The sequence below is a fragment of the Tursiops truncatus genome, chromosome 8 (assembly GCF_011762595.2).
Source record: "Tursiops truncatus isolate mTurTru1 chromosome 8, mTurTru1.mat.Y, whole genome shotgun sequence".
NCBI lineage: Eukaryota > Metazoa > Chordata > Mammalia > Artiodactyla > Delphinidae > Tursiops > Tursiops truncatus.
The window spans coordinates 62,628,297-62,640,577 of NC_047041.1; the positions used below are offsets into that span (position 1 = coordinate 62,628,297).

The 12,281-nt window shown below is 40.5% G+C and overlaps 1 protein-coding gene across 2 annotated transcripts in view; it reads left to right on the plus strand.

The window, feature by feature from the left end:
• The first annotated feature begins 4,140 nt into the window (after positions 1-4,140).
• The window catches only part of IPO7 (importin 7), a 47,746-nt gene continuing 39,605 nt past the window's right edge, over positions 4,141-12,281 (plus strand). The window contains exon 1 of one of the 2 annotated variants that reach the window (XM_019948319.2): positions 4,141-4,356. In XM_019948319.2, coding sequence (XP_019803878.1) covers positions 4,273-4,356 — 84 coding nt within the window. In that variant the 5' untranslated portion in view covers positions 4,141-4,272. The remainder of the gene's footprint in view (positions 4,357-12,281) is intronic. The other variant, XM_019948318.3, reaches the window with a different exon arrangement.

The window sequence follows — 12,281 nt, forward strand, 5'->3', positions numbered from 1 at the left end:
GTCCAGAGCCTGTGCCCCGCAACGGGAGAGGCCACAACAGTGAGAGGCCCGCGTACTGCAAAAAAAAAAAAAAAAAAAAAACAGTCAAGGAACTTCCCTGATGGTCCAGTGGTTAAGATTCGGAGCTCCTAGTGCAGGAGGACCGGGTTCGATCCCTGGTCAGAGAACTAGGTCCTGCATGCCACAACTAAAGATCCCACGTGTGGCAACGAAGATCCCAAGTGCCACAGCTAAGACCTGGCACAGCCAAATAAATAACTGAATAAATATTAAAAACAAAACAAACCAAAAAAACCAGGCAAAACAGGGAATTCCCTGGTGCTTTCGGCGCTTTCACTGCTGTGGCCTGGTGGTTCAATCCCTGGTCGGGGAACTAAGATCCCAAAAGCCACGTGGCATGACCAAAAAAAAAAAAAAAGACAGGCAAAACTGTTACTTTTCAAAAGATGATACAAATAGATATAGTAGCACATGAAAAGATGCTCAACATTATTAACTCATCAGAGAAATGCATCTTGTACATACCATTACACATCCACTGCACTAGATAGACTAAAATTATTGTTTTTATTTATTTGGCTGTGCCAGGTCTTAGCTGCAGCCTGCGGGATCTAGTTCCCTGGATCAAACCCAGGTCCCCTGCATTGGGAGCATGGAGTCTTACCCACTGGACCAAAAGGAAAGTCCCTAGACACACTTGAAAGGACTGAGAATTCAAACTGTTGATGAAGATGTGGAACAATGAAATGTCCATGATGGCTGGTGGGAATGTAAAATTGTACAACCAATTTTAGAAATCGTTCGGCAGTATCTTATAAAGTTACATATACACTTACAATGCAAACCAGCCTTTCCATTCTTAGCTATTTACCAGAGATATGAAAACATATATCCACACAAAGATTTGTAAACAAATGTACATATCAGCTTTATTCACAATAGGCAAAAACTGGAAATGACTCAAAGGGCCACAGATGAATGGATAATTGTTGTACGTCCAGTCAATGGACTGCCATTTAGCAACAAGGATGACCTGATGTACTCAACATCGTAGAAATAATCTCAGAAGTGCTACAGTGAGTGGAAAAAAAAAAAAGCCAGACATAAAAAGTGCTTACTGAATGCTTCCATTTATATGAAACTCTAGGAAAGGCAAATCTGACAGGAATAGAAAGCATATGTGTCATAGGGCTGAGCACGTAAGAGGTGACTGGGAAGGGCTAATGGCTAGAATCTATATGTCGATTATGGTGGTGTTACATGGGTGTATAACTTTGTGAAAACTCATTGAATTTTATGTAAATTATACCTTGATGAAGTTGATCTTTAAAAATTTTTATATGGTTTAGGTCATAAACTTCAATTTTGTGTAGGTCAGTGTACTTAAAAGAAATGCAATAAAATGGTCTTCATGTGACAGTATCAATACAAGGTTGTGTTTTACCTTTCCTTGCATATACTAAGCTTTATAAGGACATCTGTGTACCAAACTGTTGAAAGTGCACACTTACTGCTGGGAAAGATGCTCTGCAGAAAGTCCCCATTTCTTCACTTTCTTTAACTTTCCTTCCTTGCCCTCTTACCTTCCTTTCTCCTCGGCCCTTTCCTTAATACCAGTAACAATTTATGTTTGTACTGAGCTTTATAATTACAAAGCACTTTCCAACCTCATTGGATTCTGAGAATAATTTTGGGAGCCTGGTATGGAATTATTTCCTCTTTTTTTTTTTTTGCTGTACGCGGGCCTCTCACCGTTGTGGCCTCTCCCGTTGCGGAGCACAGGCTCCGGACGCGCAGGCTCAGCGGCCATGGCTCACGGGACCAGCCGCTCCGCGGAATGTGGGATCCTCCCGGACCGGGGCACGAACCCGTGTCCCCTGCATCGGCAGGCGGACGCTCAAACACTGCGCCACCAGGGAAGCCCTAACATGGTGCTTTTTCTTTTAATCTTCACACACTTATTTATTGAGCACACACTTATTTCTTTTCTTTTTTTTTTTTTGGCCGCGCCGCACCATGCTGAATGCAGGATTTTAGTTCCCTAACCAGGGATTGAACCTGGGCTCCCTGCAGTGGAAGCACGGAGCCCTAACTACTGCACCACCAGGGAGTTCCAAACAGACACTCATTTCTTTGTCTGCCACAAAGAGATAGATAGATATGGTCCCTGCCCTGGAGGAGCTGACATCTAAATTTCCAGTCATATAAGTCACATTTTGTGTGTTACTAGCTAAAAATAAAAAAAACCCTACAAATTATTTGGGTGTGCTAATCACTCTGCCAACTAAACTCCTGAAGGGTCGTGGAGCCAAGCTCCTTGTATGGATAAAGGAACTCTGGCTCCCTAGACAGGTTCTAGTACCCTATGAGCTATACTCTCTTTGAAGCATGAGACACAGGCCCCCACTCCAGCTATAGACCTGCAAACCTTGCCGGCTCCCAGTTCCCAGCACTATAGCTTAAAAACCATATTTCCCCCAATACTCCTTCACCATTTCAGTTTCAGGCACAGGGAATTAACATTTTTGGAGCACCTTCTTTGTGTCAAGTGCTTTTACATACATTGTGTTATGCTGTAATTTTCACAATTCCATTATGTACAAGTCAATGCTGGAGTCTAAAATAGCTATGTAGTAATGCAAAGAGGACTGGCTTTGGAATCATGAAGACTGAGGTTTCAATTCTGGCTCAGCCACTGACAACTAAAAGTCATTACTAGTTCACTCATTCCTTTCTTCATTTATTCACTAAAATATTTATTGAACTCCTAGTAGATATTCAAGCTCTGTGATAGGAGGTGAAGATTCAAAAGTGAATTAAAACATAATCTTTATTTTCAAGGCCCTTTCATTTGAGGGATGGAATAGGGAGATGAAATTCTTAAACAGATTGTATCAATACAATGATAGAGCTTACAGGTTATATTATGAAAACCTTATGACCTTTCACAATCTAAGCCCTGGAGTCTGCATTGGTAAATCAGGAATAATTATACCTCACTTCCAGGCACAGTGGCTGGCACATAAGAGATTAATATTGCAAAGCCCACTATTCCAGGGAAAGCCTTTTGTGTCTCCCTTTTTCCTTTTGGTAAAGTAAAAACAATAAGTGATCTTTTAACAAATTGTATTTGAAGGCTTATAATTCATTTTAAGTAAATACATTTACATAACTGTATTACAACAATAACAGGTATGAAAGGAAATTACTGAAAATCTCACCATGCTAGAAAATCAGTTACTTTCATTTGCCAGCCTTGTTTCCCAGTTTTTGTCTATGTAACAAAGCTGTATCTATATATAAATATTTTAGTGTTGTTACATTTGTAATTTTTGGTGACTGTGAAAAATTTAATTGACTGGATTCCTGTAATTTGCTTAACCATTCCCCTACGGTTCCACATTTCTTTCGAGAGGCAGAGTGATTCATTGGAGAGAATGAAAACTTTGAAAACAGAAACATCCTTAGTTTGAAATCCTAGGCAAACCTCTTACTAAGTGACCTTGGGCGAGTTAATTTAACCTTTCTGAAAATGTTTGCCTGTTTAAAGAAGGTGGATTTTAATAGGGATTATACTTTTATTCTGCATTTAGAGGTGATCTGTGCCAAAATTTGGATACTCAAAAAACAAACAAAAAAACCAAACAAACCAAAAACCCCATAATTTTAGTATTTGATTATAAATATGTAATGTGATAAACACCTTTTACACATAAAGGTCATTTAACCCTTTATGTTATTTCCTTAGGATAAAGTGTCATAAATGGGATTAGTTGGGTCATAGATTATAAACATTTTTATGGCATTTAGTAACACATCTCAAATTGCTTTTCAAAAGGCTTCCTTCAATTACACAGCTACTAGCATCACACATTGCATCAGCCTTACCTTATGGTTACCAAAGGTATATTATTATGTGGAATCTATGTGTAACTGATTGTTTTAATTTTCTTTCTGTGAAGTTTGAACATTTTTCTCTTTCTGAAGAACAGGTCTTGTCTGTAGGAGCGACAGCTCAGGGCCACGTGGGCTGCGGACTGCCCAAGTGGACTACATCTCCCAAAGTGCTCCACGGGAGCGCCGACAGGAAGTGGCCGGAGCATCTCCCGCCTCCACGCCGAAGAGAAGAGGTTCTATCCGGGGCCTTGGCGCTTCTCTTTCCTTTCGCGCCGGTTGCCGCTGCGGAGCGCGGCGGGTCCATGTGCGCAGTGAGGGGCGCTATTCCTGGCCCAGTAGCACCCGAGCTCCGGGTTTGACTGCGTCCGCCCTGCGATGGACCCCAACACCATTATCGAGGCCCTGCGGGGCACCATGGACCCAGCCTTGCGTGAGGCCGCGGAGCGCCAGCTCAATGAAGTAAGGACGCTGGGCTGGCGGCGGCGACGGCGGGCGGGCGGGCGGGCGGACTGTGGCAGGCCGAGCCCTCCGGGCCTGGCCAGAGGCGGGGACGGCGTCGCTGAGGGGCCCAACTGGAGCCGTGGGGCGGGGACCTGACGGCGAGTGCCACGCCGGGGCCCTCAGGCTGCTGCGGCGGTGGTGGCGGCGGCGGCCAAGGCAGCCTTTGCGTTGGATCCTGAGCTGGGCCTCTGGCTGCGGTCGAGGCATGAGGAGCCGGCTAGGGCGAGGCGGGCGTGACGGGCTGGACACATGGCTGGCTCGGGTGGCCGGCCGCCCTCTGGCTCATTCCCAGCTCGTTCCTCGCGCCCAGGAGGGGGCGAAAGTCACCGGGAGGTTTTTCAGACGTTTCCGGTAGCAGTCCCGCTGGCGCCGGATTCTGAGGGGCTCCTGGGAATGCAGAGCTAGTCCCACTGGGGGCTGTGCCTGTCAGCTTGTCACTTCCCTGGGCTGATCGGTGACCTGCACAACTTTCTCCTCTCCGGCTGAGCTGCTAGGGACAGCTTTCAGAGGCGAGCCCCCGCTTCTTAGGCAGGGTGCGGGGAGTGCGGGATACCCATGGGAGTCTGATTCACTGCTCTTCTACTCTGTTAACGCCTCGGTCGGGGAGGCAGCGCGATTTAGTGCAAGGTGTCAGGTGAAGTGCACCCTTCTAGTTAGAGCTGTACCACTAATTTCTTGACTGACCTTGGGCAAGTCTCTTAACCTTTCGACGCTTAGTTTTCCCATTCATAAAATTAGGCCACAGGGTTTGCTGTGACAGTCAAGGGAGACGATGTAAGACAGAGTGCCTTGAAACGTGCCAAGCTCCATGTCAACTCTCTGAGCGTTGGTTTCTTTTTTACCCATATTTTTGGAGGAGACCACCCTTTGGAAAAGAGCCTTATTATGTGGGTATTTTATTGTACTTTTTTCAGTTTCATTCTTTGTTTCTAAATTTCTGTAACTTATATTTTAGTGAGTATTTTAAAGGCTTCTTTAAATGATCGCTGTCACTTCCTATGCCTTCCTATGAATTTGCCCAGCTTTAGTGACGTTTAGTGTACTTTTTTTTTTTACATAAAGAGAAGTCCCTCGTTAAAATAGAAATTCAGTTTATGCTCTTCTTAGCTGGTGGGTAAATTATTTAAAAACATTTATATTGACTTCCAGGAATACTGATAATTGAACATCTTCAGTGTACAATGCTGTTTTAGAGATTCCTGGCCTCAAGGAACTTAAATTTTAAGACCGCCCACGGAGTATAGACAAATTAAGTGTAAAATTATTTAAAAATGAAAAGTTAAATCTATTTTATATGTAAATAAGACCATTAGATCTTGCCAAAAATGATGCTGAAATTCTTAGGCTCGAAGACACCTTGGGAGGAGGATAGATTTCTTTTGGATATAAAATAGTGAGTTGAAAGAAATTCCCACTTTGAACCATTACTAAACCATAGAGGGAGTTGTGGATTGCTTTTTATTTTGATTTGTTTTGTGATAGACACAGGTTAAGATGAACATTATTTTGTTGATGATGTGCTAATGCATATGTAAACCTAGACACACTAAAAGTTTAGTCATAGTGATTTCTACCATGACTTTGCCCTAAAAGCACATTATTTTGACTAAAATACTTGTGTGTAATTATTAATTTTAAAAATTGTTATTTGAAAGAATTGGTTCCCTTGTAGAAAAATTGGGTAAGTGATACTTTCTGCAAATTAGAAATTCATTTATTCCTCAATCAGGTTATTGAATGTTCAGTTGTATGTACTAACATCTTGTGGTAGAGACCTGGGGTAAGTATTTCACAAGCTAGTTTTTAGAAGATAAATCAAAATAGTATTCAAAGCATTTATTACTTAACCCATAAGCTGCTGTTAGGGTTTTAAAATACTCTGGAGTAGTGAACACTGCTTATCTTTTCTTTCAAAAAATTTGATATCTGACCTGTATTTCTGTGATGGTTAAATGTTTACATTTTGCAAATTTCTTTGTCATTACACCTAGATTTTTTAGTAATTTTCCTAAGACAACTTTTCTATTAATTAGAATATTTATTCTCATTTCTAATCTTGATTCCATTTTAATGAAGTGCTTCCATTTGAATACTTTTTGCTTTGACTTTCTTGTGGCAGAACCTTGATTTAGGAAATAGATCCCAGATAAGTCTTGAAGAAGCTTTACTGTAGTAAGAAGGAGGAAGTTGCATTTTATTTTTGGCAGGCTCTTCTTGCTTTAGATAAAATAGGGTGAACCAATCAGTCCATGATGTCTTATTCAACTGAAGCTACATTTTGGTTCATTTAGCTAAAAGAAAAAGATCATTGCCATTTGAATGGATCTCTTCAGCTAAGTGAAGTAATCACTAACTCTATAAAAATTGTAAATGTTATCCAAGTATTAGAGTGCAGATGGTTTAAAAACAAAACGAAAAGTGCCTTTGTCTCAGCTATTGCACTTAACTGTTCCATCTGCTTGGAACCCCTTTTACTCAGTTGTCTCCCAGAAACTTCTATCACTGTTCAACTGTCTCCGTATCCCTAAGGAGTGGCCTGACTACCATGCTCCCTGTCTCCCTTCACTTGTTTATTTTTCTCTGTGTCACTTATTTATCATATGTATTTTACTTATTGTTTCCCCAGTATAATTTTTGAGTTTCATGAGGTCAGGAATTACTGTGTTTTGTTACTGCAATTCTTTGTTAATGGTAGGCTTTACTGACTTCCTGTTATAATAGAGAACAGTATAGGCTTTAGATGTCTTATACTACCTCCACTTCAAGGATTTTAAGGGTGCTTTTTTTCTTTTTTAATTTTATTTATTTATTTTGTTTATTTTTAGCTGTGTTGGGTCTTCGTTGCTGCGCTCGGGCTTTCTCTAGTTGCGGAGAACGGGAGCTGCTTTTCGTCACTGTGCACGGTCTTCTCATTGCGGTGGCTTCTCTTGTTGCAGAGCACGGGCTCTAGGCGTACGGCCTTCAGTAGTTGTGGCTTGCAGGCTCTAGAGTGCAGGCTCAGTAGTTGTGGCGCACAGGCTTAGTTGGTCCGCGGCATGTGGTATCTTCCCGGACCAGGGCTGGAACCCGTGTCCCATGCATTGGCAGGCGGATTCTTAATCACTGTACCACCAGGGAAGTCCCTGTTTATATGTTTTTTATGTTACATATAGATAAAGTTCCATAAGACTGTTAAAGACCACAGTAAGGACACTCTTTTTGGCAGATATTTTCAAGATAAATCTGTTTTAGTATTCCCCACTTACTCTGTAGTGTGTTATGAATTTTGATTTTTTTGAACCTCTGCTGTAATTTGGAACCCATTGTTCTCTCTCATGTCCCAATTTGAAATATGTTTGTATAACAAGCTTTGCCTCAAAGACTGAAGAAAACCATTTTCTTTTTTTTTTTTTTAAACTAAAGATTTCTGCACTAGCTGTGGGGTGTTAAAGTTACTTAACCTCTAACCATCATTTTCCTTATGTTAGTATGGTATGTCATTGTGTTGTGTGGGTTGAGTGAGACGATGAATGTAAAAATTTTAGGAAAGTGTTTGGCAACTACTAAGTTCTCTCCAGATTATTTGAATTACTGTTTAAGTGCCAATTGATTAACCAATCCGACATGCAATACATTTCATTTCCTACCTCAGTCTGCTAACTTTGTAGTTGTTCATCTCAGTGGCAGATGATCAGCACTGATGGAGAAAGAACACAAGTACATATTATTTGGACAGTGAGCTCACTAGTAGATAGCATTATTGCAGCATGAAAATTGGCACTCTTATAAACACAGTGCCTGCCACATTATAGGTTCTCTATAGTAAATGTTTGTTGAGTGCAAAGAGAAATAACTTGAATAATAGAAATTTTTTTTGTTTTTCTTTTTAAATATATTTATTTATTTATTTTTGGCTGAGTTGGGTCTTTGTTGCTGCATGCAGGCTTTCTCTAGTTGCGGCGAGCACGGGCTACTTTTCGTTGCGGTCTGCAGGCTTCTCATTGCGGTGGCTTCTCTTGTTGCGGAGCACAGACTCTAGGCACTCAGGCTTGAGTAGTTGTGGCTCGTGGGCTCTAGAGCACAGGCTCAGTAGTTGTGGCACATGGGCTTAGTTGCTCCGCGACATGTGGTATCCTCCCGGACCAGGGCTTGAACCCGTGTCCCGTGCATTGGCAGGCGGATTCTTAACCACTGCGCCACCAGGGAAGCCCTTGAATAATGTTAAGAATGTTAAGAATACTCATCTTTGAATTGTTAAAGTAGGTTTGTGTTACAGACATCTGTCACTTCTCATTTAAATTCTATACTATATATTCTAGTATATCTAGAAGTGCAATTTTTTAAAATTTGTTTAGCTAATCTAAAATATGTGCATTTGGTATTCATTCAACATTGTTTCTTATATTCCAGACTATTTGCTCTTGAATACAAAGACTGTCTTTTCCTATCTGTACGCGCGCACACACACACACTCAGAAATACTTGTTTTTTTCATTTGTAAGATAAAGAAAATAATGTCTGGAGGGTTTTGGCAGATTATTATAACAGAGAACAATATCGCTGCTCTCTTCCTGCTTTAGCTGCCAGTGTTCTTCAGTGGAAGCCTTTCTATATGCAAACCTTTACTCATGCTGCTCACCCCTCCTGTTAACCTCTTACCTCCTTAAACTGAAATTTTTCCTAACCATAAATCTCATTTAAATCTCTTTTAAACCCTCAGTTCCTAAGCTTAATTGCTGTAAAATGCTTATGTAGGCAGAAGTGCTGCTTTTCACGTGCTTTATGTGAAAAAAGTAAGAGGACATAGCTTTGATAAGTTTCTTGATATTTTGTTTATCTTTAAAATTCACGAACTACCTAAGTCACATCTGCTGTCTTCACAGATGGTTACTGTTACAACCGAAAGTGATTATTTATAATTGGTTAATTTGATTTTATTTTATTAAAGGCTTATGAAATGTTTAATCAGTGAAAATCTTAGGTCTGGAAAAGTGCAAAATGACGGCACATGTATAGGACAATTTAGCAAGTCTAGAAATTCAGCAAATATTTATGAGGTTATTGTGTATGTTTTTGGAAGATAGAATAGTTTGTAGTCTGAGCAGGTTAACATTCTTTAATTAGGAATATCATGAAGTAGATCCTGTTGTGAATTTTGGAGAGGGAAAGTTCCTGGATTCTTGGATTGTTAGACAGGAAGTTATTCAGTGACAGAGCATGTTAAAGATCTGAAAGAAAGGTAACACCATATTAATATTTGTAAGAAAATTTTCTTTTTCAGAAATAGATGCATGCATTATTTTACTTACTGTTTCTGTCAGTGGCATGTTAAAGATGAGCTTGATTTAAAGTGGGCGCTTTTTTTTTTTTTTGGTTGCTAAGTAATTTATAATTAAGTTTTTTAAAAACTCCTTAGTTGGAAAGCATTACCGCAATTTAATGAAAGGCAGGAGGACACAGTGAAGAGCCTCAGCCTGGTCCCGGTTTTACCACTACACTGCCTTAACCTCACTATGCCTCATATTTCATGTAGGTAAAATAGATACAGTAATTGCCTTTGTCAACTTCTCTAGTAAAGCAGAGGGTAGAAATTCCTTGGCTCTTGAAATTACCTGATTGTATTCATTTTATGTAAACTCTGATGTCATAGTGCCCTTAAGCGCCTCTCTTCCTTATAAATGATGTAAAGTACAGTAACTAATTGAAGGTCTGTTTGGTTACATTACAAAATGGTGAGAATTAATAAAAAGTTACATCTTAAAGTAAGCTTTAAAAGATATTGACATTAGGTGATTACATTGGAAAATGTGGGTCTAGAAGGGAAATTGATATTGGAGAAAGCATGACTACAGTCTGTCTGGTTCGAGGAGCTGGAAACACCAAGGAGAAAATGTCTAGTAGGCAATTGGGAATGCGGAACTGAAGTTTAGGAGAGAAAGCAGTAATGGAAAAGTGATTTTTCTTCTGCAGGTGAATTGAGAGGAAGGGAGTGTGATCCAGAGGTGTGGGGTGGACTAGAGGGCTGCATACCCTTTGGGCCATGCCCATTTTGGGGACATTGAGAAACATAGGGAAAAGGAGATGGGAGAATTGTACAGAAAAGCCAAAGGGCGCCAAGAAAAGGAATTTCAAGTAAGAAGATTGGTTGTAGGTTTAGTTTCCTTGTTCCATAAATAAATTTCATAAATTTTCTACCAGTGAACATGAATTCCTTTTGTAATAAGTAAAAAAGCTGTTAGAAAAAGAAAGGGTTGTTGATATTTCTAAATGAGGGAAGTTAAAGCAAAATGAGTTTGGTGGGGGCAGGGGAGGGGAGCTTTAAAAATATTGGCAACCTTGGAGAAAATTTCTGATTACAGAGTTAGTGAGTGAAATGCTAGTAAGGGGGTAGGAATAAGTTTGTAGGTTAAAAAGGTAGTAGGGTCAGGGGAAATTTGTTTATGTGATATGTATGTCTTTCGTTTTTTTTTTCTTTTGTAGTTTGACTTATTTTGGGGAGTAAGGGGAGCTACTTGTGGAGTAGAAGTTTTTCAGGCCTGTTATTACCTGTTGTAATAATAATTTTCTACTTGTAATTTTTTTTTTTCTTTTATGGTACGCGGGCCTCTCACTGTTGTGGCCTCTCCCGTTGCGGAGCACAGGCTCCAGACGCACAGGCTCAGTGGCCATGGCTCATGGGCCCAGCCGCTCCGCGGCATGTGGGATCATCCCGGACCGGGGCACAAACCCGCGTCCCCTGCATCGACAGGCGGCCTCTCAACCACTGCGCCACCAGTGAAGCCCTTGTAATGTTTTAATAGTCATCTATCCTAGAATTATATTCTTCATACTGCTTCAGGACCTTATTCTTCCTGCAGCATAGATCTGATCATGTAAAAACTTGCAAAAAAAGTGCACACTTAATGGATCTTGATGTGGTCACAATATACCTATTCATTTTTTAAAGAATAATTTTTTTTATAGATTTATTTATTTTTATTTTTTGCTGCATTGGGTCTCTGTTGCTGCTCGCAGGCTTTCTTTAGTTGTGGCGAGCAGGGGCTACTCTTTGTTGCGGTGCGCGGGCTTTTCATTGCGGTGGCTTCTCTTGTTGCAGAGCACGGGCTCTAGGCACACGGGCTTCAGTAGTTGAGGCTCACAGGCTCAGTAGTTGTGGCTCATGGGCTCTAGAGCACAGGCTCAGTATTTGTGGTGCATGGGCTTAGTTTCTCCGTGACATGTGGATCTTCCCAGACCAGGGCTAGAACCCGTGTCCCCTGCATTGGCAAGCGGATTCTTAAGCACTGCGCCACGAGGGAAGTCTCTACCTATTCATTTTTGTCTTCCACTGTTATCTTTCATTTTTCTAGTAATCTCTTTAACATAACCCATACTTCTTTTCCTTTTAAAAATCTTTTCTCTCCATCTCTGTGGGTTTAAATCCTTTAGGGTCTAACTAAAATACTTAACCTGTCAGTCTAATTAGAATTAATTTCCCAACCTACTTTAGAGTGGTGATCTTTTATCTCTGTCGTATCTGGCATGTTGTAAGTACTAGTAAGTGGAGTGGAGTTAAAGGAGATGGAGATGGAGTTGGGGCTATTGAAGAATTTTGATGAGGTGGGTTAAGGATGAACGTTGAATTATTTGGCATGATGACAGATCATGAGAAGGTAAGAAGTTGTCTGGAAAGGTAGTTTTGTGTTATGGTGAGCAGCTTTTAAACCTGAGTATTAGCAGTTCTAGCTCTACTTAATGATATATAATGACCCATTTGTTGCTTAATTTCTCCTGGTTCTCTGACTGCTAGAAGCCAGATACTTTGACTAATAAAAGATTTATTGTAGCATCTTCTCAAGCCTAATCAGTGTTTGCCAAACTTTGTGATAAAAATTGATGCTAGTGATATTTTTACTTAAATTTAT